The 27,600-nt window shown below is 38.1% G+C and overlaps 1 protein-coding gene and 1 long non-coding RNA gene across 2 annotated transcripts in view; one reads left to right on the top strand and one right to left on the bottom strand.

The window, feature by feature from the left end:
* The window catches only part of LOC136556709 (uncharacterized), a 34,455-nt gene extending 33,242 nt beyond the window's left edge, over positions 1 to 1,213 (bottom strand). Inside the window, exon 1 of the long non-coding RNA XR_010783695.1 lies at positions 1,164 to 1,213. This is a non-coding gene — a long non-coding RNA (uncharacterized lncRNA). The remainder of the gene's footprint in view (positions 1 to 1,163) is intronic.
* Positions 1,036 to 26,339, top strand: CAND1 (cullin associated and neddylation dissociated 1). Its single transcript, XM_066550073.1, has 15 exons — positions 1,036 to 1,213; positions 5,559 to 5,702; positions 12,367 to 12,521; positions 14,251 to 14,374; positions 14,792 to 15,048; positions 15,131 to 15,236; positions 15,738 to 15,883; positions 16,938 to 17,230; positions 17,835 to 17,976; positions 18,604 to 20,097; positions 20,869 to 20,964; positions 22,584 to 22,753; positions 22,851 to 23,015; positions 23,242 to 23,349; positions 24,423 to 26,339. The coding sequence occupies exons 1-15, from the start codon at positions 1,146 to 1,148 to the stop codon at positions 24,645 to 24,647; spliced, it is 3,693 nt and encodes a 1,230-aa protein (XP_066406170.1). The 5' UTR covers positions 1,036 to 1,145; the 3' UTR covers positions 24,648 to 26,339.
* Positions 26,340 to 27,600: the final 1,261 nt, after the last annotated feature.

Here is a 27,600-nt window from a genome sequence, read left to right as displayed (position 1 = left end):
ATAAAAACTTTTAGAAAGATGTAATGTGCAACTATGTCCCCAGTTCTCCTAATGCTCTGTATCATTTATCTATGCATAGACAAATCATAAATTAGGCCCAGGAAAGTAATGAGACTGACATAACAGTAATGGTGTACACAAAAAAGCCCCATTCCCTGAAATGTCCTTTGGCTTCCGAGGCCTCTGAAAGCACTCACATTTTCAAACTGCTTTCAGCAAACCACAACCAATGGAAGCACGCCATTATCTACCTAGAAAATTATTTTTCACAGCACATTATTTTTTCACAGTATTTTTAGCTCTCGTCTGACTTTTCTCTGAGCGTAGTCAGCTACGACGAGAACCACTGTACAGCCCTGAGGGAGTCTGGAACAGGAACTGCGGCCCCTGTAACATGAGGGTATGTCGCGGGCTAGTAATGGCCACGCAGAGCACAGGACAGCAGCCCCAGCGCTGCCAAGCGCTCTGGACGCGGACAGCACGGAAGCTGCCGGGGCTCGCCCCAGCGCTGCCGAGAGCTCTGGATGAGGTCAGCACCGAGGCCGCCAAGGCTCGCCCCCAGCCCCGCTAACAGCCCCGCCCGCTCTCCCTCAGCAGCTCCCGCGCCGCCGCCGCCACCTCCGCGCCACAACGAGGCCCTGCATCCCAGCAGCCACCGCGGCGCGAGGCACCCTACACGCTCCAAACTACACGTCCCGGCGTGCACCGCCAACGGCCCCGGCTGGGCGCGAGCGCGATGCATGCCGGGACACGCAGTCCTGGCTGGCCTCAGCGACGCCCCCTCCCCCCTTCCCGCCACTCTCCCGCGGCGCCTGAACTTCCCGCGCACGCTCTGCGCCACGTACGCTCTGACGTCACGCGGTGTCGCAGGGCTGCACGCGCCTCCCGCCCGCCCGCAGACCCAATCAACAGCGCCGGCCTTCGACCCGGCGCCGAGCGCGAGCGGCCGCGCGCGCCTCCCCGCCCCTCTCGCCGCGTCCGCTGCAGCTGCCGCCCCCGCCCCGCCGCCCCCGGCCCGGCCCGGCCCGGCCCGGCCCCTGCAGCCGCGGGCGAAGTGGAGCCGGCGAGGCCGGGAAGACGCCGCCGCCGCCGCCTTCTGCTCTCCTCCTCTCCCTTCCCCCCGCGCCCCGGCCGGGTCCGTCAACATGGCGAGCGCCTCGTACCACATCTCCAACCTGCTGGAGAAAATGACATCCAGCGACAAGGACTTCAGGTGAGATCCGCCGCCGCCGTCCCTCCGCGCCCTCCGCCGGCCCCGCTCCCGCGCTGCCCCTGCTGCCGCCTGCGCGCCGGCCCCGGGCCTGGTGCCGCGGCGGCCCGGGCGGGGGCAGGTGCCCGGCGGCGGGGCCGGTGCCGCGGGCCCGGGCTGTCCGCGCCGCGGCTGCGGGGCTGGGCGCGAATCTGATGGTGCTACCCCGGGAAGAAAGTTCCCGTGAGGGGATCCCCCCTTCTCGCTGCCCGTGAAGGACGGGGCGCGGCTGTGCGGGCACCGCCGCGGCCTCCACGCATCGTGGGCAGAGATCTCCAGCAGCCGGGAGAAGCCGAGCGGCCGCCAGGTTTGCTGACTCGCGTGGGGACAGGCGAGGGTGGAGGTCTGAATTCCTGAGCTCGCAGATGCTCAGAAGCCGAAGAGAAGAAGCCCTGAGCAACCAGCTGTCGCTGACCCTGCCTTGAGCAGCAGAGGTCGGATGAGGTGACCTCTCTCATCTCTTCCCAGCTTCAAAAAATATGGATCCTGCGATTCTACGAATAGAAGCAGGAAGGGGTAACCATTAGGGCAGACTCAAGGCGGTGCAGTGGTGGGCCTTGTGGTAAAGGGACTGGAGCATCCCCCTTATGAGGAGAGACTGAGGGAGCTAGGTGTGTTTAGTCTAGAGAAGAGAGGGGATCTTATATAGTTCTTTCAATATAGACCTGCATACAGTTCTTTCAAAGGGAGGTGCCAGGATGGTGCCAGACGCTTTTCAGCGGTGCCCAGTGACAGGACTCAGAGGAATGGCCATAAACTAAACTACAGTAAGTTCCATCTCAACATGAGGAAGAGCTTTGTTACACTGAGGGTGGCAGAGCACTGGAACAGGCTGCCCAGGGAGGTCATGGGGTCTCCCTCTCTGGAGACTTTCAAACCCCACCTGGACAGGTTCCTGTGTCACCTGCTCTAGATGACCCTGTCTTTGCACAGGGGTTGGACTGGATGATCTGCAGAGCTCCTTTCCAACCCAGACGATTCTGTGATCCTCAGCTCACATCCTTCTGGATGCTGTGTCTTTTAGACAGTGGGGTTTTGTGCTCCTCATGTAGTTTGCTACCGCCCCTGTGCATCCATAGAGAAATCCAGTTAAGTCTTACGGGGACTGGATTTAGTTTTGAGTTCAGGATCTGTCACAGGAGCACTACTTTTCATTGGAACATTCGCTTGCTTCGTAATAAATTAATAGCAGATGAAATGTAAAATTTCATAAAATAAAATAATACAATTAAAAACCAGCAGAGATAATACATTTACACAGTACCTCTGTCAAAGCATTAGGTTAAAAATAATTACATTGTTTTGGTATTGAGTGCAACCAGAAATTCAAGTTTGAAGGTTTAACTTGTCTATGACAGTATATCAATACAGACAGAGAAAAAAGGCATAAAATACACTTGTTTTTTGTTGCTTTGCTGCAGCATCACAGTTCTTAGTTTATTATTAAAGTCATCCAAACAAGTCTCAATGTATTAAAATCTAAAGGAAAACAGAGGTCATGATATATAGATCTTTTGAATAATCTCATTAGGTTTTGACAGAGTGTTTTAGCACTGGACACAAATTTGATATGGGATTTTTGTGTCAATTTCTTTCAAATTTTAATAGCTTTATATTACCTGGAGAGTTCAGACTAGAAATTTTGTAAATAAAATAGTGATTAGTCTAAAAAGAGACAAACTAAAATTGCCTGATTTCTTTAAATTGTTCTGAAACTAGACTGAAACATTTTTTCCTCTAAATGTTACAAGATTTTTTTACTGTTTTCATACTAATTTGTTTCTGTGATTAAGTGAAATTTCCATTTTGTACTTATGGGGAGGAGGATTTACAGTAAGTTCCAGTGGATTTGTGATACTGATTTTTATGAGTTAAAAACTTTCTGTATAGAAGGGCTAGGTTATACCTGTCCAGTGCAATTGTAGCAAACACTTTTTTCCTCCCAGCTGTGTGTAATTAAAACTTCTTGTGTAGTTCCTTTAGTAGAGCACACTTCAGAAATTCTGTTCTAGTAGCTTTGAACAATTTTGAAATTCTCAAATGTTAAACAAAAAAAATGTCTTAACATAGATTAAAATCTAACATTACAAACCATAAAAAAAAGAGTGATGATAGACCTTTACCAACTGGCTGTTATGGAGTAACATTTTATGAAACTTTATGTGTATTGTCTATTTGCATAATGCATAAAATAGTATTTAGTTTCAGTAATTGTAAGTGTATTCTTTGATCATGTCTGTTTGAATAGGGACAGTGTAGTTATCCTGTTGATACCAGGGAGCAGAGTGTAAAACAACCATTCAAGTAAGCAGTCTACTGTAAAAAGTACTCCTCGATTTTCTTGATAAACTGACCTGTCCCATGCAGAGCTGGAATATGTACTTCTTGGAAGATGTACATACTTGTGATTGTGTTGCCCACACAGAAGCTTGGGCTTAAGTTCAGTCAGGTAAGGTGGCAGTTTCCAGTCTGGCCATGGGAGAAGGAATGTCCTCCCTGCAGCAGGAGAATGAGTGCTCTGAGTACAGGCTGTGAGGAGCTGCTGACATGCTGCCTGCTTCGCACCAGGTGAAGTTTGGTGTGCAGGCAGGGCGAATTGTGACTAAAAGTCACATTGAAACTACTTAAAACTACGTTTCTAAATACCAGCAGCTTTACACTAAAGCTGCCTGGTCTCCCTGCCCCATTGTGGTGTTTGCGTTGGTTTGCATGTTTCAGTGGAGAAGTCTACCAAGAGAACCCTGTTGTGGTTGCATGCAGAGGCTGCTGGTGCACCTCAGCAGGATGTGCATGCTGTGCTTACTTCAGGAACTGACAAGAAGGTGATGAGTGGACATGACCTTCTAAGGCTAGGAAATAGGAGCTATTGGACAAAGTTTTTAAGAAAAGGAGGTAAATGCAGCAGTAACTTGGAGACAGTTTTTGAGTGTTCTAGTACTGTGTGACTTTATGTATATACTTAAATTAGGTCCTATCTGTTATCTTTACTTACCAAGTAGCCTTTTTCATTACTGTGCTTAAAAGCTCATGCTTTCCCTCCCCAGCCTGTTTTTGTGCACATCTGGTTCCTGTCAGACTGCAGGCTTGCTTTAGTGGGACTGTTGGAGTGAGTGAAAAAGGGGTGAGATCTTACCTTAGAAACACCTTGAGATCATTAGACTGGAATTATTAAAAGACAGGACAAGCTGAGGTCCGTTATATGAGGTTAGGCATCTGGCATTTGTGATGCATATTAAGATTATGCAGAGTCTTGGCTTTTGTTTTCAGTAAAAAGTAGTATCTGGCATGTCAAGCTGCAGAGATAACCTTCCAAGCTTGACCTGAGCTGAAGTGATGACTACTTGAGGCTGATGTGCCTGAAGTCCAAATGTCACCCTTAGCTGTTTAACTACAAACCTTTGTTTGGAGTTTTGAGTGGGGGTTGGTGTCAGTACCGAGGCCCGTGGGATTTGTAATTGAGTAATACATCTGTACTGCTGCTTCTCAGAAGAGAGGGCACTTACAAAAGAAAAATGGATTGTGAAACAGACTTCAGATTGAAAAGAAACAGAAGGCATAAAGGCAATATTTTTGCGAAGTAATTTTTCAGTATGTTCTTCTATTGGTAGATATTGACTGTTATTAAATAGTAAATTAATTGATATGAAGATGATTTTATTTGCTTGATCTCTCAAGAGTTAATTTTGTTCTTCACTGTGGCACCCTGTATTGAGGGCTGGATAAATGTGATCAGCTCTGTTTTCTGGCTGTAAACAAGCTAGTCTGTACAAGGCAAGAAAATGAAAACCACATGGAACATAATCTTAACTTTTATTTCTCCCTTCATTAATTAAAGTTTGGCTTTTGTGAATTTTATGGGAGAATGTTTGAGAAACTGTATTTTTCTTCTTGGTTAAAACTTGTTTTAAAATAAACTCAGAGCAGAGATCAGTTTTTTTTTAAACAGAGTTATAAAAAAGCTTGTTTTTTACAACATCAGCATAGCTTATGAAAGGACTACTTAAAATCAGTGAAAGTGTCAGTTTTTATTTGTGAAGATCATGTGCAATATAATGTAAATGCTGGAAGTAAAATATGTAGCTGTTCTCGTAAGAGAAAGGTGATGACCTAGCTCAGTTATCATTTTCAAATACAGTTTTTCTTCCTTTCTGTTTTATACATGCTACTTGCATCACAAAACAGACAACGATAACTCAATGTTAAATGTCATTTGTTTGATAACAAATTATGGAAACTGAGAATTTTGAATCCTAAGCACTGTGAATAACCCATATCCCTTTAGCAATAATTATCTCACATCTTTTGTCAGGTTTATGGCTACTAATGACTTGATGACAGAACTTCAGAAAGATTCTATCAAGCTGGATGATGACAGTGAAAGGAAGGTGGTGAAGATGATTTTGAAATTATTGGAAGATAAAAATGGTGAGGTACAAAACTTAGCTGTCAAATGGTAGGTATTCTTTTTTTATGATGTAAAGAATTGTATAATGACTGAACAATATAAAGCACTTTTGAAAACTCAAAGGACCACTGCTTCACAAAATAATTTTGAAATTTATGTCCCCAAAGAAACCCTTATTCTTGTAGACTACCTGTCTTAATGGTTGTAACATGAAAAACTATGTGTTGTTGACGTTGGGGATTAATATTTGGGGTTTCAGGCACCAAATAGCACATGCAGTCCTTGCTGAAAGTGTTTGAGTGATGCACTTGCTCTTTGGTGCCGATTCTTGATTGCTAAATAAATAGAAAAAGCTTCAGTGGTAGTTGCCACATTGATACTTGATGCTGAGACCTTAGATGATGTGCAGGGGAAGAATTGTAGTATTAGAGTTGTTTTCAAGCAGACATGAAAACATGAAATGGTAAAGATGTGGCCTCAAAAAAGTGGAACTTACCTCTTCACTAACATTCAGAATACTGTGCTGATGGTTTTACAAGCTTTACAGGAACTGTGTTTTATGGGATCAGGGTGCATTTACTTGCCTTTCAGAGACTTCTGTTGCTTCCCTGCCCTCTCTTCCTCACTTTATTGAGCTTTACAGATGGTGTGACTTTTCCAGAGCACCCTTTGAAGAGGTGCTACATTTCTTATGACTTTTTGTTCTTGGCCACTCTGATTTTTGTGTGCTTTAAAGCGGGCCTCTCTTAGGAGGCATATAGTGTTCCTGAGAATGTTTCTTGTTTGTAAACTTAGGGGTTTTTTTTAATACTCCATATACACTACTTACATTCCATGAGGTATGGATTGGAGTGAACTTGGAGCTTGAGAAGTTTCACATTGTGACTAGCCAACTTTGTTTTAGCTCATTATTCTTTGTAGTTTAGCCCTGTCAGACTAGCAAAGCAGAAAAAGCCTGTGTGTACCTCTGCTTATGTACTTAGAAGCAGTGTTTGCTTCAGCTTCTGAAGTGTTGTAAGTGATGGTAACCAAAACCTTGCACAGACAAATGGGTGTTGGAATGTCAAGTTTCAAGCCAGATATTAGCGATGTTAGGTATATTAGCACTATAATTGTCACTACTTTTTCCCTACTGTCACCAGGGATGCAGTGTTTTTAAAATGTGTCTTACCCCTATCCTTTTCATAACAACACAAAATACCCTGTTTCTTTTTAATTGAAACTGATTGTTTGTACTCAATCAGAAGCGCATATTGTTGTGAAATTTGGCTCAGGCTTAGAATTGTCCTTGTGTGCAATAGCATTTTATGGAAAAGTTACATTTTAGCATACATTTCTAATGTACATCCTAAAGTTGTCCTGAAGTTTAGATTAATGCACATAGAGACATACCACCATCTTTAATGGCAGTGTTAGAATGTAGGGTCTAAAGTACAACTAGTGCTTACTAAAACATTAAAGATAGATTGCAAAGGGAAGAGAATGAGAAAATAGATGACTTCCTGTGCGTGTGCACATCCTGTTCTTATTATCAGTTCTTCAATTTCTAAATTTACTTTGATATATTGGTAAAACTCTTGGATTTAACTAATGTGGCTGAATCTCTTTCAATTTTGGAGTGTTTTTGAGAATTCCAGATAATGTTAAGGAACGGTGTTACATTTACTTTAATGGGACAAGAAACATAATAGAAAAGTTTTCAGGTGAATTATGACCATCTGTGTAGAAGGTGGACATGTGTACCTTCTGGATCATATCAAGTTGTGGTTTTTTGGTTTTTATTTGTGTCCCAATCACTTGCAGCTATGCTTTGAATTAAAAAAAACCCAAACAACAAAAAACACCACCCTTTTTTAGAGTATTCTCTTCTTAAAGCAGCTTGTACTCAAAATACAGTTCATGATAGTTTTAAGCCTAATACTACTGCTGCTTCCTGTTTGCTGTTCTTGTACTCCTTGTTCTTTTCTCAGACTGCTCCTTACCTGGTTTTGTGACAGACTGGTTTAGGGACTTAGTTTTCTTCTGGCTTATTGCTTTCCTCCTGCAGTTTACCTGTTGGTAGAAAAATTGGCAGGGGTGAAGGATGGGAGAGGCTGAACACTACTAAGCTGTAGGTTTTTTAAGACAGTTCAAGCTGATCTGAAATCTTCCATCTGCCTCAACATTCCATGTAAGACTGATTCATTGGGAAGTTAATTTCAGCCAGCATATTTTTTTTTGGCTTTTTAAATTTTAAATATTTTGTGCTCTTGTGTATTTCTGTTAAGGATTTCTTGGCACTTCCAGCTGAGGAAAGCATAAACTGTCTTTAGATCTCTCTTAATTTAAATGCTGTGATGAACTTTAAGGACTGTTAGCAGTAACTTTTATCAGACCCTTTATGACCCATTAAAGTATCAATTCCCTCTCATAGAAAGAGGATTTAAGACAGCCCAATATTCTTTTCAATCTGCACTTGAGATAGATTTTTCCTTGAGGAAGGGAGAAAGGTGTTTAACGGAGCTTGTTAGGGGAACTTTCTTTACAGGTAGATCAATTGAAATGCTCTGAATAAAACTCTTGCATAAGAGTCACTCTTTGATGATTTGATTCTCGAGGTCACTGAACACGGCAGATTTGAAACAACTCAGAGCAACCATAAAGCAGTATTTATTTTTAGGTGAGCGTAGCAACAAGTGAGCAGTGTTCCTGGTTTTGCCTGGATCCACTGCTCGCTTTCACACTTGAGTAAGAGAGGAGCTCCATTGGTTAAAACGCCAATGAACTTTTTTCTTATTCTCTCTACAAAGCACACTGATGATTTTGTTCTTGCTCTTTTCAATTACATTATGCTTGTTTGGGGCAGGATAAACCATGTAAAAGCAAAGGAGAAGTCAGTTTTTGGGTTCATTGGTATTTGAGTAGCTACTTTGCAAAACAGTTGTCCAGTTAATTTCTGAATAAAAATGAAAATTAATGAGCTGCATTAGTAGTCTTGAAGTAAAAGTTGGCCTGCTGTAGTCTTTGACCCTACAGAAGGGAACTGAGTTTTATTTGTTTAGCTTCTTACTGCAGGCAGTAAATGAAACCTATGTCAGTAACAACAGGTTGTTTACCTTGTTTTTCTTAACTGCATGTAAAATATTAAATGTATTTTTGTTGTCTCCAATTTTTGAAGGAATGATTTATGATTTACCTGATAGCCATAGGCTGTTTTACCATCAGCCAATGTGGAAAAGGCTATTCTTACAGCATATCCTTAGTTTATAGCTGTGAGTATAGTCCAGCATGGTATCCTGTGCACCTTATGGCAGCAGTAGTTACACTGCCTGTGGCTTGATTAAGATTATGTCCCTGAGGTGTAGTCAAGCAGTGTGGTTTGTCTAAGCGTAGGTATTGTGTTGGTATCGCTTGTTCCTCATTACTGATAATCTGATAATTTGTAATGCTCTGTTGGCCCAAATTGCACATTAATTGTTTCATGTGTTCAGTATTGCAGCTTAAGGATGAGCTGTTTCTCATCTTGAACACTTTGATATTCTGCCATTTAAACCTACAAATAGAAATTTTTATTGATTCACACTGTGAAATCTTTCCTGAAACCAGTAAGAAGCCAAACATACCCAAATCTATCTAGAGTGAAAAAAGAAGGTGGAATTAAAGTAAGCATTTCAGCGATTCCTCCCTGTGGTACTGCAGTTTCTCTGCATTTATCAGAGTGACTTCTCTGGGCAGTAGTTCAATGTAGGGAGCTCTCCCTGACGCTGTGAGTCTGAGTCATTAGTGTGAACAGGATGATGCATGTATTGGCTGCTGTGTGGCTGATCCAGTTCAGCAGCTTTAAAGCACTTTCTATGCACATCATGCTATACTAGTGATTTGAATAATGTGGGTTTTTTTTAAATTTGTGAATTTTAATTTCTTCCTTGTAAATAAATGTGCTTGTTCCATAGCTGTTAAAATATGCCAGTTGGAGATTATAATTGATTATGTGTTGGTGTTCAGCTTCCTAATAAGGAGCTATGCTATGAACACCTTTATTTCCAAATGTGTCTAACTTAAAGGAGACAGTGTGTTGCTGATTATTTCCATAGGCAGCTGAATGAGCTTTTTACTTTGAGAGAACCTAGACACAAATTATTGGCTAGTGAAAGGGAAATGATCAAAGAGCACTTAAAACTATCCAAAATGGCCTTCAGGTGTGTAAAATACATGCTTAAGTGCAAAAGCTTTGTAGTCAGAACTGACTTGATACAAGAAGGTTATAGTTTATTTTCAATTTCTGATAAGATTGATTTGTAATCTGGGACTAATAATAAGGTCTATAAGTGATATTTACTGTTTTTGAAGGCCAGAAAAGCTTGAGATAATATTTTGTAAAATTTACTTCACAATTGTTATGTCTGATTTGCTGAACTAATAGGTTGAATAAATAAGACTGAAGGTGCTGATTCAGGTAATATATGGCTTAATACTTCCCAGAAGCTGTAATTTATAGTGTGTGTTAATATCATTCCAGTGGTTTGGTCATCTTTAAAACATCAGCAAAAAAGTGTTTCCAATTCTTAGCTGAGATGAATCTGATTGACTGGCCTTTAATGTGATTATTTTAATTACTCATAGGCTGCATTTTGAAAAATAAGCATATTTAAATCAAATGAATTCAGTAGTCGTTCAACAGTTCAGGTTTAAAACAAGGGGTTTTTAACCTTGTGTACTGTAGTCTGTTGACTGAAACGCACAGGGAGTTTAATTTCTCTGGACTACTATGGAGTCATTGTACCTTAGAATTCTACAGGTTTCTGTTCAAGTTGATTTATGCTTGTGTTGCTTGCAAAACAATTTACTATGCACCAAGAGTAGATGCATGCAACAGTGCTGTGAGTAGCCACTGACTGACAGTGGTGGGTATGAAGAGAAACTATATATAGATGTGTCAGTGAATCACGGTTAAGGAAAAGCTTGACTGAAGAGTCAAATCAAGTTGTGAAGAAAGCTGTGAGCTTTTTCAGCAATTGGAGAAAATGTTTCAACTGCAGACGTGTATTTGTGTCTCAGATAATTATTGGTAATAATTTGTGTTAGCAGATGTTTGTGTACAGATTTAGCAGGAGTTTTTAAGTTAGAGGCAAGAAGTCTTTACCTGTATTAGTGTTCAGAAATTATTTTAATCATTAATAATTTAACATAATTGAAGCAGTAAAATGAGCAGATTAGATTGTGGATATGGTCCTCTAAAGCCCTTCTTACTCTCAGGGCTGTAGAGATAGTTTAATCGAATCTAAAGAATCCAGTGCAGTGCCCCTTCCCTAAATTAAAGGGTAGTGCCAGGTTAGGGCATGAGGAAGGGGTCTCTGTCAGAACTGTTAATTTCTGCAGGAGCTGCTATAGCAAGTGAGAAACCATCCATTACATCTTCATTTCTGTGCACTTAAAGGGCTTCTCTTTATGCCTTTGATCAGATACCAGTCAGTATCTCAACTAAGAGTTCTCTTGAGATTATCTGTATGCTGTACTTTCTAAAAATGTAACCCCAAAGTTGTTCTTGTGTATTTATTTTAAGGTTATATGTAAATCTTCATTAAATAATCTGCAAATTGAATAAATTGCAATCTTTCTGAATTTGTGGCATTGGTTTGATCATAAAGCATCAGTTGCAGATGTCTGTGCACTAGTTTGACTAATCTCAAATTAGTTCCAAGTTCTGTGCATTAACAAAATGGAGTAAGTTGCAAGCGATACTTCATTGTCTGGTTTTGGCAAGTGCGTCTTGCCTTTGCTGCCTCTCTGCCCACCCTTCCCCTGCCCCTGCCCCCCACATGTATTTTCAGCAGGTTTTACCACATGAGTGGGTAAGGAGAGAAAGAAACCAAGCAGGTTATGGTTTGCGAGGGAAAGCATGGGAAGTGCTAGGCGTGATTGCCTTGGGAGTTGTGTATTCCTGGGTGTTAATCCAAGTGTTGTGCCTCAAGTGCAAGCACTGTTCTGAGTTCATGGCAGGTAGGGCCTTGTGAGCGTGGCCATTGAAAGAGGAGCTCCATGTTTGCCTAACATGGTGACAAACCCCTGATGGCAAAACTCTGAACCTTACTCTGGTTACTATCGTGCAGGTAGTGCTTGAGTGCAAGGGCTTGCTTGTCCATGTCCTCCTGTTTGCTCTTGCTTTCTGCCTTTTGCTTCTGATGGGCATTTTCTTATAATAATTAGGTCTTGCCCCTGTGAATTCTTGGACATGGAAAAAAGGGTAACAGCAATGGGGTACATACAACAGGTTTGGGGATGGAAGATGTGTTTGGGTTTGTTTTACTGCATAGAGCCGTGACTGAATCCAAATGTTGTATAGAATAAAGATGCAGTAATTAAGAATATTGTTTACTTGTTTGTGAATTATGCAGACACTGATGGTCAAGCATGTAAACTGATGGCTCTGGCTAGGTTAATTTTTGTTGTAAATCTTGTTGTGAACTGAGAAGTAAGAGGGACTGTGGTTTTGAGACTGAAGCAGAACAGCCATACAAAATGAATTTCCAGCTCCAAATAAGAAACATGAACTAAACAAGTGTTTTGTTACTAGATTTATGGAGGCAAATTATCAGTCCAACCAGATGAGGGTTTTCCGTTTTTAAAATTCTGCTTTGTATGGCTACCAAGACCAAGCTGAAGTTTATGACTTGAATGCAAAATACTGAAATAATATTGTTGCCAATTTAATACTCTTCTCTTGTTTATACAGCCTGGGACCTCTGGTGAGTAAAGTGAAGGAGTATCAAGTGGAGACCATTGTAGATACCCTGTGTACAAACATGCTTTCAGATAAAGAACAGTTACGTGACATTTCAAGCATTGGTCTTAAAACTGTGATTGGAGAACTTCCCCCTGCTTCCAGTGGTAAGGCATTTTGTACTAAAGACTTTATGTAGTTGTATCATTTACTAATTCAAAAAAAATTTAAAAAGCTGGAGGTTTTAGGGAAGAGGTTTCAGCATTGGAAATAGTTTCAGTTAGGGTAAAAAGATGGCACAAATACCCTTTCAGTTTCTCCTTCTGACTATATTGCCAAATTTTACTAGTTTAAGAACATATTTTTTACTGAAGGATTGCATTACTGTGGCAAACAAGTTCAGAGAATATGAACTTCAGTATAACAAGTTGTAAAAGCTTCTATTTTAATAATTGCCTGTTGGAGCACATCTAGGCTGTAGTAATAGCTAAATCTCATCTTGGTCTTTGGTCGATAATATGCTTTAAATTTGATTAAAACTCCTGTATTTTTCCTTAACCATCTGATTTCTTGTCTCACTTTTTAGGAATTGTTTTGGGAAGTACCTTGTGCTTCTGACAGTTGCCTGTTAAGTTAGTGAAAGTCTTACCTGCAGGTTTAAATGAAGGCAGTCTTTCCTCTAGAAGACACTAATGTTGATCAGCTCATCAGTTAATAGCATTACTTTTTTACTCAAGTGCTTTTCAGATATCGTAGTGTAGGATATGAATGAGACTACAGAGTGATTAAAAAGGCTTTGGAAACTACATTTTTAGAGACTGAGGTCTCGTGAATTAAAAAAAAGCTCTGATTTTAATATCCTTTTTGAAAATTGACATGTAAATCTTGCTTCTATCAAGCAGCAGTGAGATGCATAAGCTTTACATAAATAACTAATTTTAAGTCAATTGTTTTAAGCTTTTACTCTTGTGTTTGCCTACACAAAAGAAGATTTTTGGGTGGAGGTAAAGCTCAAACAAAAATGTAGGCAAGTCTTTCAATATAATTAACATTCCTAATATAAAAATAAACAACATGTCATTTCTTGCTCTCAACTGAAACACATTGTTCTCTTTTTCTTAGCCTCCATGGTAACACATTAGACTGTCCACTTGTTATATTTTAATTTTAGTTGTAGTTAAGAATGAGCTCAAATATATATAAACTAGATTTACCATAGATTGGAATGGTATTAATTTCACATTAAAATTTGCAAAATGTGACTTGAAGAATTTCATGCAGGTGAAGAAGAGTACTAACCACTGGGCAGTTGTTACCATGATAGGAGTTCCTTCTCATAATTACTTGGAACAATGTTAGACAATTAGAGGAAGGGAGAACTATGAAGTTGTTATAAAGACGTTTTTACTTATATTTTAGAATACCTTGTATATAAATTTTCCTGCCTTTCTCAAATGTTTCAGTAGTATTTCAGTCAGGTACTTAATTTTTAAGTAGCTTCTTGTGCAAAATAATTTTATTTTGCTACTTTTGTGCTTTTCCTTACCATATAGTATATACCTTCATTTTTACTTATACTCCTTTCATTTATTGCTCTAGACTTGTTGTGGCTTTCACTTTCCATCGCTTGCCCTTCCAAAAGCAATGCTCTGTTGTGTGTACCTTCTGGGGCAGGAATCCCTTCTGCTTAGTATGTTTGTACATAGATAGTTCTTCAGCTCTAATGCAGAGCATACATGACATTAGCAGAGTGGCTGTTTAAGCTTGTTTTGTTGGTTGGAAAAAGCTTCTTTATGTTGATTGGGTTGCTTTCCATAGTCACAAACATCATCTCTAGTGTTAAAAGGGGTATTTTTAAAATATTATGGAAATGCTGAGGTTTTGTTGTACTTTCAGGTTCTGCATTAGCAGCTAATGTTTGCAAAAAGATCACAGGGCGTCTCACTAGTGCTATAGCCAAGCAGGAAGATGTGTCTGTTCAACTGGAGGCACTGGATATCATGGCTGATATGCTGAGCAGGTAAACATCTCTCTTTTAATATGCTGGTGAATGCTCATAAATACTGCTTAAAGCTTGAACTTCAGTTTTCCAAATGTTAAAATTAAATTATTCAAAGTCATATGAAATAATATGGTAGTGTTACATGTAGATGAAACTTAATTTAGGAAAAATAAGTGAATGTATTGAAGATAATTGGTTGATCAATTACTATTTAACTTTCTGAGAACTGTGGTTTTAAGCTAATTTTAATGTTTGTTGTTTTGAAGTTATGTTTTAAACTATTTCTTCTTTTAACAAGTTCTAAAACCTGAAATTTTAAACATTTGATTGGAATCTTAGTGATGTTTGGGGAATTTTTGAAGGATTGTTTTACAGTATATGAACAAAGTTATCTAGATTCAATTGGTTTTGAGTTTGTGTTTTGTCTGTTTTAAGGCAAGGAGGACTGCTTGTTAACTTCCATCCTTCAATTCTGACCTGTCTGCTCCCCCAGCTGACCAGCCCAAGACTTGCTGTGAGGAAAAGAACCATCATTGCTCTTGGTCACCTGGTTATGAGTTGTGGCAATATGGTTTTTGTTGACCTCATTGAACATCTGTTGACAGAACTGTCTAAAAATGATTCCATGTCAACAACTAGGACCTATATACAGTGTATTGCTGCTATCAGTAGGCAAGCAGGTCATAGAATAGGTAAGAAAAATATATAAATTATCTTTTACTTTGAAGTTTTTCCATGAGAATAATTACTTAGCTAATTTTTTTATCTTACCAGGTGAATATCTTGAGAAAATAATTCCTTTGGTTGTAAAGTTTTGTAATGTAGATGATGATGAACTACGAGAGTACTGCATTCAAGCCTTTGAATCTTTTGTTAGGAGGTAAGTCATTCATGGGTACCTATTTCAGGCTTTCTTCAGATCTAGTAGTGTGTCATTTGGTTGTAAGCTGTCAAGAGACAGCCTCCTTCATACAAATTACTCTTGCAAGCTTTGAGCTGGAACAGTTCCTTTAGCTATATTGTAACTTAGCTCTTAAGCAGTGTGTTATGTCTGTACTCTAGAAGCTTTCCGCTGTGCCGTTGCTATTTGTGCAAACAAGAGGTGGGAAGTATTCTGATAATATTTGTGTCCAGTAGTGGGGATAAAAAAATGGTATCCAAAGGCATATCTGCGTCCTTTGCAACCTTCCTGTCTAGCAGATCCCGTTACAAAGTGGCATTGCCCTTTCTGACCTTCCCTTTGAATTTCTGTAGTTTGGAAGGATGCCTTGATGGTGGCTTGGCTACTCTCTCCAAAGTACAGCATGCAACAGGAAATCTTTTAAGAATATTTTAGTACTTCAAAGTAATTTGACAGTGATTGTATTTTTATATTACACAGGTGTCCTAAAGAAGTTTATCCTCATGTATCTACTATTATAAACATTTGTCTTAAGTATCTTACTTATGATCCTAATTACAATTATGATGATGAAGATGAAGATGAAAATGCTATGGATGCTGATGGTGGTGATGATGATGATCAAGGTATGTTCTCTTTTTGGTTTGGGGGAGTGGATGAGCTTTTGATCCTGCACCCATCTGGAAGAATTGGTATAGATGGTAGTACTCCTGAGTACCAGCATTTTAATTCAAATTTTGTACCTCTTTTAAACATGGCTAATGACCTCACTTCCTGGAATAAAAGTATAGGATGTTGATGCTGGGGATCAGTAATTCTGAGAGGGAACATAAAATACAAGACAAATATTTTAAAATACCTGAAAGGTGGAAAAAGCCAGAAGGATGTGGCATGATATAAATAAAGTGAAAACATCAGTTAATGAATTGAAAATACATATGCAGCATGGGAAAGGCTTCTCACTACTTTCCACTATAATGTATTGGTACCTAATGCATAAAATCAGAATTGATTGAAAATGACTCAGTATTTTTCAGTAGGTTAGAAGTGTTTCAGACTGAAAGGCATAAGGTATTGTATTGTTAATATGGTGGCAAGCATTTGCCAGATACAAGCTTTGTGAAAACTTGGAAACACAAGTAATCTGAACTGAGGGCATAAAATTCTCATTACTTAAGGAAGGAGTGAGCTGCATAGCTGTGGCTTTAAGACCTGAAAAATCTATATTGCTTATTTTATGCTTTTTGGTATTTTTGGGGACACTGTATAGTTTGATTTGCCTCTAGAAAGAAGCAGACAGAATAATTTGTTGAATCTTGATCAGCTAGTATTCACTGTTGCTTTGTTGTCATGAATAAGGAATATGCTTTAAATCAGTACTCTGGCTTATTTATGATGGGGAAATATGATGGGGAGCTCCTTTTCCTATTTGCAGTTTAAATTAATAGGTGTGGAAGGGTAACGTGAAAAAATTGGGCTGAGAATGACAAGTTAGGCTGTTTAGAAGGCTTTTTGTATGTATAGTTTTTAATGTACTTCTGAAACTATTTCTTTGTGTGTCTTATGCAAAGAACCCAACTTTTTAATTGTTTAAAAAGTGTGTTATTTTTAATTGTTTAAAATAAAACTTGATGCTTTTCTTGTCTAGACTTGAACATATGCATAATTTATTTTTTCAAGGGAGTGATGATGAATATAGTGATGATGATGACATGAGCTGGAAAGTGAGACGTGCAGCTGCTAAATGTCTGGATGCTGTGGTTAGCACACGACACGAAATGCTTCCAGAATTCTACAAAACTGTATCTCCTGCTTTAATAGCCAGATTCAAAGAACGTGAAGAGAATGTTAAAGCAGATGTTTTTCATGCATATCTTTCTCTTTTAAAACAAACTCGACCTGTGCAAAGTTGGCTTTGTGATCCTGATGCAATGGAACAAGGAGAGACACCTTTGACAATGCTTCAGAGTCAGGTTATTTGTAAAGATTTTTGTTATCTTTGAGAAGACATGGTAAAATTGCACCCTGTTCATAAGGATAGTTCGTTCAATGTGCTTTGTCCTGTAGTAGTAACATAGAGAGCAAGCTGGGTAAAGTGGCCCCAAAAAATGCAGCAGTCTTAGAAACTGAAATTGACTTGTGCTTATTTAATTTAAGTTGTTTACTCACCTGTAAAAGTTGCATGTCCTATGTCATTTAGCACATTGCCAAAGCAAAAGTTACTTCCTGCGTTCTGTATCCAGACATAAGATAAAACTCAATCTGCTGCAACATATTTTATTTGCAGAATAGAAAACATAATGCTGGAAAACTTCATCTAAGTGAATTATTTAAGTGACTTTTCAATTGTTGCTCTCTACAGTTTTATTAATGCAGATCACCTTTCAAAGCTAAATCACGTTTTTTTTTAAAAAGCAATTATTTTGAATCTTCATTTCCCAGTGTTTCTACAACTGCACTAGTTCTGTAGAGAAATCAGGGGGTTAGGATGGACATATTTCTTTATATGCCCCCAGTGATCAATAATGAAAGAAATGCCAGCTATTGTATCAATTAACAGATGTGTGATGATTTCAGGTTCCCAACATAGTTAAAGCCTTGCACAAACAGATGAAGGAGAAAAGCGTTAAGACTCGTCAGTGCTGCTTTAACATGCTGACTGAGCTAGTAAATGTGTTACCTGGAGCCCTAACACAGCATGTTCCTGTACTTGTACCAGGTATGAGAAACACAGCATTAACTTAAATACTTAGTAATAAATGGTATGGGAAGTTTTGAAACATCAAAATATTGAAGTCCCGACTGTGCTTTTTGCAAAAGCTTTGAAGTGTGGCTTCTGTTGAAAGAAAATGGCAAAATAATCAGCTATTATGTGTATCCATATAAATATTTTAGTCATATATTTCCATTAATCTTGAAGAGAAGATTAAAGGTTTTTTCTTCTTTATTAAAAAAAGAAGTTAATTAGATTCTTAATTCCAAAATCAAACTGCCTTCTTTTCCATACGAACAGAGAAAAATATTTTCCATAGTTTAGCTTTTAAAACTTAAAATGTTGAAATTTGAAGTAATGGTGAAAAGTAAGGTTGGAAATATTAAAGGTTCAGAGTTCCTTTATAATTAAGAAAATATGTCATAAACCATTGAATGACCCATGTCATTTGAGGGAGGTAGCTTAAAAGCTAATTGGTTGAATAAAGTGATTATAGGGGCTTGGAAGCATTCAGAAAGATGGGGAGCCAGAAGGTGTAAATTCAGTATAGCTGCCTTCCTTTGGAAATTTTAAAGTGTTCTGGCAGACACTATAAATACCTGCCCTAAAAATACATTTTTTGGTTTCTTCCAGGAATAATCTTTTCACTGAATGACAAATCAAGTTCTTCTAATCTGAAGATAGATGCTTTGTCCTGTTTGTATGTGATCCTCTGCAATCATTCTCCCCAAGTCTTTCATCCTCATGTTCAAGCATTGGTACCTCCAGTTGTAGCTTGCGTTGGTGACCCATTTTACAAGATAACATCAGAGGCACTTCTGGTTACCCAACAACTTGTAAAGGTTATTCGTCCTTTAGACCAGCCTACTTCCTTTGATGCTACTCCTTACATCAAAGATTTGTTTACTTGTACAATCAAAAGATTAAAGGCCGCTGACATTGATCAGGAGGTGAAAGAAAGGGCAATATCTTGCATGGGTCAAATAATTTGTAGCCTTGGTGACAGTCTAGGTACAGACCTGCCTAGTACACTTCAGATCTTTCTAGAGAGACTGAAGAATGAGATCACTCGATTAACTACGGTGAAGGCAATGACATTGATTGCTGGTTCTCCTTTGAAGATAGATTTGAGACCAATCCTTGGGGAAGGAGTTCCTATTCTTGCTTCTTTTCTGAGAAAGAACCAGCGAGCTTTGAAGCTGGGCACTCTTTCTGCGCTAGATATTTTAATTAAGAATTACAGTGACAGCTTGACAGCTGCCATGATTGATGCAGTCCTGGATGAGCTTCCACCTCTGATTAGCGAAAGTGACATGCACGTATCACAGATGGCCATCAGTTTTCTGACAACGCTGGCTAAAGTATATCCTTCCTCCCTGTCAAAGATTAGTGGCTCCATTCTCAATGAACTTATTGGGCTGGTAAGATCACCCCTACTTCAGGGTGGAGCACTTAGTGCCATGCTAGAATTTTTCCAGGCTTTGGTTGTGACTGGTACAAACAATTTAGGCTATATGGATTTACTGCGCATGTTAACGGGTCCAGTGTACTCCCAGAGCACAGCACTTACTCACAAGCAGTCTTACTATTCCATTGCCAAATGTGTCGCTGCCCTCACTCGAGCCTGCCCTAAGGAAGGACCAGCTGTCGTAGGTCAGTTCATTCAAGATGTTAAGAACTCGAGGTCCACAGATTCCATTCGTCTTTTGGCTTTGCTTTCTCTTGGGGAAGTTGGGCATCACATTGACTTAAGTGGACAAATCGAGCTGAAGTCTGTAATACTGGAAGCGTTCTCTTCTCCTAGTGAAGAAGTCAAGTCAGCGGCATCATACGCCTTAGGCAGTATTAGTGTTGGCAATCTTCCTGAATATCTGCCATTTGTCCTACAAGAAATAACCAGTCAGCCTAAGAGGCAATACCTTCTTCTGCATTCCTTGAAAGAAATAATTAGCTCTGCGTCAGTGATTGGTCTCAAACCATATGTTGAGAACATCTGGGCCTTACTCCTGAAACACTGTGAATGTGCAGAAGAGGGTACGAGGAATGTTGTTGCCGAATGCTTGGGCAAGCTTACGTTGATAGACCCAGAGACTCTGCTTCCACGACTCAAGGGATACTTGGCATCAGGTGAGGAGTAGTAATGCATGTATGTGTTGGAGCAGATGGCTTTATGATACCTGTTAAAAATGGGTCTAGTTTTTCAAATTACTTGCTTAAATGTTGTGTCTTGAATTTTGCTCCCTTCCCCCAACAATGGAAGGTTAAGGTTTTTTGCGTTTACTAGAAGTTGTTAGTCATACACAACAAGAATTACTTGTGTTCTGCTTTCAGACATTATATTTCTGTTATGTTTTATGTTTAAGACAGTGCTATAAACTTGAAGGAAAAGGAGCATGGGTGACTAAGGGACAAATTAACAAACAGTTGCAATATTTTGACCTTTTGGTGTCAGTTATTATATTCCTAATTTTTAGATAAGGATTCTGAAGTTTTTAAGAATTAGGAAAGATTTTTGTGCATAATTAATGAATCAGTCTCATATCAAGAACAGTATTCACGTGTTTTCTTCATGTGCCTCTGCTGTAAGGGGGAGAATTTTTTTGTAGGCCGATGTGTGATCATAAATAATCTGTTTTAATAGGCTTATTGCTCACATTTTCTATAGGAGATAACATTACATGCTTCTTACAATGTTATGGTATTTTCCCCCTGTTTAAAATATTCTCTCTGTAGGTTTATTTGAATTACATGTTGCATTGCTAGCAATAAATAGCATTTTTTGTTTGCTGTTCTTAAGAGTATTAGAAGTCTAAGAGGAATGAGTGGCATTGAGCATGATTTAGATTCTGTTGTTGTTCTGTTTTAATCTTGCATGTTCACACTTTTGTTTCATATTAGGGTCCTCATATGCTCGAAGTTCAGTGGTTACTGCTGTTAAGTTCACTATTTCTGATCATCCTCAACCCATAGACCCACTCTTGAAGAACTGCATAGGTAAGTACTCCACTTACACTGACAGCTTCTATGTTTTCAGGCAAGAGAACTACATTTAAATTTTTTTGTGTGTTACCAGAAGTAAGTATTTTGAAGATACTAGAATTAGCTGCAAATGATAACTGTTGGAAGAGTTAAAAGATATTTCCATAGTAGCCAATTATTTCTATTAACACTAATTTATTTGAATTCTGAGCAGTAAAAATTATGTCATTAAAAATTCTATGTGTTGACTTTGTGATGGGCAATACAAGAAGCTAATGTTTTTAGTAGGATGAGATCCAAAAAGCTTTCCGTGTTTTTGCCGAATTATATCACTTTGATTTAATAAGATGTACTATATTTACCAAGAAGTGTGGTCTTGAAAGTATTTGACATCCAGTCACTTAAGACATGTATGCTTGTGTGAATTATTCTGAGTATTACCAGGTTTTGAATTGTAAATATAGGTTGTTTATGATTCTGTAGTGCTTGTAGTCGAAAGCATTTGGAATTGTGTGTATTTTTATACAGGAGTAAGGTAATCAGAGCTTTCAGTGTAACATCAGTATGACGAAGACTTTCGCAATGCTATGGCTTTTTTTATTTTTGCATTTGTATAACAAAGTATTGCAGATTTTTTTAAGATGTTATGAATGTTCTATGCTTGTTTAATTACAGGTCTAAAGATCTGTAAAAAAATGATCTATGCTTCTTAACCTTATGCTTCTAATAGGAGGGGAAAGATTTAAAGCATAAAGTTTTGTAAAGAGCATGGTTTATAGGGAAATGAAGTCAGTTTACTGTGTGTTATTTTCATCACTAAGCTTTTTTGTTTTTTAAGTAATATATTCAAGAATTATGTTTGTAGGTTTTCCCCTTTGCCTTGCCCCTTTCGTTTCTGGAAATATTTATTGATTATTCAGTCAAAAAGCTATCAGAATCTAGTACTTTAAAAATCTCAGTCATTTTGAGTTTTGTTACCCAGCTTTTTGGTGGGTGTAAGAGTCACTTTGTTTGAGGATATATTCTTGCAGCCATTTATTTTTAATACAGCTGTGTTAGAGAAGTATGGAAGAAACTAATTTAAAAATGTCCAAAGGTAGGGGGGCATGGGAGAGGTGGTGCTACATTAATATATGCTGAGTAGGCCAATTTTATAGTAATTTAGGCATTCTCAGTATATGCCAATTTGAGGGTTTAAAAATCAGTTATATCAGTAGTTTCCTTGAGACGTGTTCTGGAACTCCTGAACTGCAGAAATTGAAGTTGGTTTTCTAGTGCATATTTTGAGAGAATTTTGATAAATGGAGAAAATGAAAGGTTAAATGTAATTTTCATTAATTTACATGAAAAGATAGTTTATATGCCATTGTGATGGCAGTATATTTTGATAGTGTTTCTTCTACTACTGTTTCATTATATTAAGTACTATATAACAAGTATATGAATAGCTTTCATATGATGATAATTAATCCTTTATTTGTGTCATCATGCTGAAATAGCAGGTGTCTGTCACATTAAAATAACTCCTGCACTAAGTATGTCTTTTTCTAAGTTTAAAACTAAGCAAAAATATTTCAAAAGTTGCAAATGTAAAAGATCCTGATAGGTTGCTTTCTTTCTGTATGTGATTGCAGGTGATTTTCTGAAAACTCTGGAGGACCCAGATCTCAATGTCAGGAGAGTAGCCCTAGTGACTTTTAATTCAGCTGCCCACAATAAACCATCTTTGATAAGGGACCTCTTAGATACTGTGCTTCCTCATCTTTACAATGAAACAAAAGTCAGAAAGGAATTAATCAGAGAGGTAAGTTAACTGAGAAAAACAATGCTAAATATGTGAATAGGTGATTTTTTTAAAAGAATATAATTTTTTACTTAACTTTTTTTTTATTCACTGACAGGTGGAAATGGGACCATTTAAGCACACAGTTGATGATGGGTTGGACATAAGGAAAGCAGCTTTTGAGTGCATGTATACTCTATTGGATAGCTGTTTGGATAGACTAGATATATTTGAATTCTTAAACCATGTTGAAGATGGCCTGAAGGATCACTATGATATTAAGGTTAGCTGTCATTTTTCTCTGTGAAAGCAGTGACTTTGTCAAATATTTCAAATAGTGGATAGACGGAAATGGTAAAAATATTACTTCATATGCTTAAGTGCTTCACTACATTTGCCATTTTAATTAAAGTGTGACTGTTCAAAAGGTTACACAGCATGGTGGGAGATATATCTCCATATATGTGCCAGGCATAACTCTTGTTGAATTGGGTTTTTCCTCACCCCAGATGCTGACCTTTTTAATGCTGGTGAGACTGTCTACCCTTTGTCCGAGCGCAGTGCTGCAGAGGTTGGACAGGCTTGTTGAACCTTTGCGTGCTACGTGTACAACTAAGGTATTTCAACTTATTTAAATTCATTGGTTTGTGTTTTCTTATAGAAATATAAATGAACTCATGTTTAAAGAATACCTTTGTACTGCTGCAGCGTTTCCTGAGTTACAGTTGATAAGCTGCAGTAGAGAGGATAATTAGATTAGAAATGAATGGATCTTTTTTACAAGTGTTAAATGTATTTAAATTACAGATGGAGAGAGATTTGTAAGCTTCTTTTTAAAAATCCTCTTGTTTCTTTGATGCATTTTCTTTTGTTCCTTAAAAAAATCAGCTAAGACTTGGGCAACTTGTAAATCTGAAACTGGAATAGTGAGTTTATCTCACTTCTGATGATGATGTTGTTTCAGACAAGCATTTGGCCGATGAAGGCAGTGTAAAGTAGTGTTTGTTTTGTTAGACTTTTTGTCTAGACTTTTGTTAGAGATTTTTGTCAGTTACCCCACCTCTTCTTCATTTATATTACAGGATTATTGGATCTTTGTAGTTAGTCTCCTTCCATTCCTTCTTGGTCTTTATTCACCTGCGTGCTCTGACAGTCATTTATTGCCTGATTCACCTTGCTTTTCCATTACTCTAGTCTGCTATATTTCACATCATGAAAATTGACTGCCTTTAATTCTAATTTATGTTTGTAGCACTGAAATATCTTAGAGAATAACAACAGAAGGTTAAGCAGTTATTCTAACGAAAGTCAACTTCTTTAAAAAGTTCTGTCCTCTGGAAGCTGGGAGTACTGTGATAATAGCAGTTTAAAGTAATTTACTGACCTTACTAGCTTAAGGCCTAGGTGCTATAGTTGCTTTGATTTGGTGGTTGACTTGGCAACTTACAACTTTTTTCCTGCTTACCTTGCCATGTTCTATTTCTATTTGTAGGTTTAGCGTCAGTCTATTTGTAAACTGCTGGTAAAAATTCTGCTAAAAAGATTTTTGGGGGTATTTTTTTGTTTGGTTGGTTTTTTAAGAGCATAGATCATTTTGAGAGGAAATATGTTTTTTTTAAGGTATATTTTTAAAGATTGTATAGAGGGAGGGTTGAGTAAAGTTTCAAACATATTTTCATTTTTTCCGTAGGTAAAGGCAAACTCAGTGAAACAGGAGTTTGAAAAGCAAGATGAACTAAAACGATCTGCTATGAGAGCTGTAGCAGCACTTCTAACCATTCCAGAAGCAGAGAAGAGTCCATTAATGAGTGAATTTCAGTCACAGATAAGCTCTAACCCTGAGCTGGCAGCCATCTTTGAAAGTATCCAAAAAGATTCATCATCCACTAACTTGGAATCAATGGATACTAGTTAGATGTTTGTCTAATGGGGACCATTATGTTGAACCATATGATGCACTGAATTGACAGGTTATGAGTAAGAAACAGAAAAAGTATCTAATCTACACATTGTTCCACTTTATTTACCTTTATGGAGACAGTTGGCTTTTCCCATAATTGCTTTTCTAGCATTTATTCCAGAAATGTATTTCCATAGTCCAGAGTTTAACCACTCTTGTTTTAGTGGATTTGGCCACATTTGGGAATTAAAAAGTTGACTCATGGTGTATGGAAATAAATTCCAACATCCATTTGCCCTGTAATGTTTAGGATTAAAATGTCAAAATTTTGTGACCATGATTTTTTTTTCTTTTAGTCATTCTTTCTACTTGTAAACAAAATGGGGGAGGTGGGAATCAAGTGTCCAGGTGCACCATGTTTTTTGTATAACTTTTTATTCTTTTTTGTTTTAGCTTCATAAATTGGTTTGGCTGGCAGATGAATTATGTGTAAGATTTATTATATTAAAAAGAGAGTTTGGGCACAGTTCAAAAAGAGCAGACATAAATGTCATTTTTACAGGTGTGGGGATTAGAAAACCAATATCCCTGTTGTGCACACTAATTTTGCATGAGCAAGTTTACAAATATATATTGTCTGTAAAACAGCATGTGCAGTTTATTCGTAATGCAAGTTAAAATAAGTTCTACTGTATCAGTGCAGTTTTCAGGTATTTTGACATACAGGCCATTCAGACAGGAAGGGATGAATGAAGGTTTGTTGTCTTAACCTGGCTTTTTAAAATGCCAGTAATATGACCCTGCAGATACTCTTACAGTAAACATGACAGTTTCTGCAGTTTTCATGGGTTTTCATTCCCAAAGACTGAATCCACTGGAATTAAGGTGGACAAACCGTAAGATCGGAAGGAAACACGATGGAGGTAAAATGAGCAGAGAAAACAAGAGCTGCTCAGTCAACTCGACATTCAACTTTGCTTTTGTTATAAAAGTATGAAGGAAGTTTCTTCAGTGGATTCTATCTCCTATTCTTCATCTGACAGCTTTTGTTAAGGCACTTATATATGGTGTTACCTAGACAAGTGTTGCCAGACCATCATTTTGAACAGTGAATGGCCAAAGGGCTGGAGAGAGATAGAGAGCAAACAGAAGAAAACATTCCTCTGTGGCTACAATGGGGTAATTTAGAAATGGACCATAACTGGAGAGCTGGCAGTCCCACAATGAACTGGATTTGGGAATTTAATAACAAAATGATCAGGGACCACTGCCTCATTACTTGTTTAATGCAACTGCTTAGTTGTCTTTTTTTCCCGAAGTCAGATATGAATTTGAATTTTTTTAGTTAACTGGTCTTTTTTAGCTAGTTTGATATTTTGGAAACCTGTTATGTGGGTACGTGGCATAAGCTGCTACGGGACTGAAATAGCATTCATTTTTATGACCTCAGAGACAGTTTCCTGTGAGCACTGGGGCTTGGGGGCAGAATCTTCACCTTACATGCTTGCAGCTTGGGAAAAGCAAAGGAGATATTGGTACATTTTACTTTGATAGAAGGACCTGAACAAAGAAGTCTATGAACTCATTCAATAGTAACAATTCTAATGCTGTAGAAATTTTTGAAAATGTAGCTTTCTCTGTCTCCAAAGTCTTCATACTAATGTAACAATTGTCTTCTAGAAGTAGAAATAAATGAGATTAAACATACCAACATATCTAAATGTCATGAAAAGGAGTGGGATGACTAGAGAGAAACCATACAGTAGAAAAATCACTGTGAATTAGGTATATGTTATCTTACTGTATAAATCATCTACTTCAATTGCAGCAGTATACAGGCCTCCTAATTAAGAATCTGTTGTACTAATTAGTTGTCAGACTAATCTTTGAACTTTTTGTGTTAAGTTTTCAAAGTATATTAAAATGTTTTATAAATCTAAAGTTAGATGTGAGAATGGTATGATAAACATGAACCATGAGGCTAAAACAGGAAAAGGGAGTAGGTGAACAGAATATTTGGTAAGTGAACAGAATATTTGTAGTTGAGAGATCTGTGTGTGCTTCTGCACTACCATAACAAACAGCTGATGTGGTGGAGGCAGATCATCTTCACTTTGTTTTACAGTACTTTACAGTGGAGCAAGCTTTAGGACAGAAGGGAATGTTGAGCTCTATTACCTTGTGAATGCTTTCTTGCGGAAGAGTAATCTTCACTTTGACCCCTGACAAAGCAGGTGGGAACAGAAGAACTAAGTCTTCCCTGTAAATTGCAGAAATTCTGAGTGTGGTTGTCTCCACATAGCAGTTATTTATTTTGGTGATGTGGGAAGGCTATCTCGTAAAGATTGTAACTGCACCATAATTACTGAGATAATTTATCCACGTACAAAATCTTACTACGTTAGGTGTTGAAATTCCACTCAATTTCACTGGATCACTAGATTGAAAGTTTTCTTTGGTTTTCCCTCTGTATATCCAAGTACTTGTATAAATCTGGTGTGTTTATGCTTTTAGATCAATTACGTTCATGTAATTCTCTTAAAGAAGATGTCAGGAATACCTGTAGCTGTTTTTTAAATGCTAAATATTTGAAACTGAAATAGGAAATTTCTCTCACTAAAACAAAACCAGCATTCTCAAAGGCTGCTCTTAGGATGTTTGGTAAAAGCAGAACTTTCTCTAGTATTTTTCATCACTTTGCACGCAGACAATTGAGACCAATTAACAAGCTTGTGCATAATATAAAAATGGTTGGCCAGTCCTCGCATTGTAGATTCTTGGGTTAAAATATTTTTGTATCTCAAAAATACTTCATGCTCTGTTTTTCAGTGAAAACTCGCCATCCTTACAAGAGTTTTTTTCTAAAATTAGAAATTGAAACCTACGAATACTTCAAGAACGCTGCACTTCAATCATGTAAATTTATTTTTTATATAATTTTCCTTCCAAGTATGGCATCTAATACAGC

This window comes from Molothrus aeneus, chromosome 5, assembly GCF_037042795.1.
Source record: "Molothrus aeneus isolate 106 chromosome 5, BPBGC_Maene_1.0, whole genome shotgun sequence".
Taxonomy (NCBI): Eukaryota; Metazoa; Chordata; class Aves; order Passeriformes; family Icteridae; genus Molothrus; species Molothrus aeneus.
This window is presented reverse-complemented; position numbering and strand designations above follow the sequence as displayed.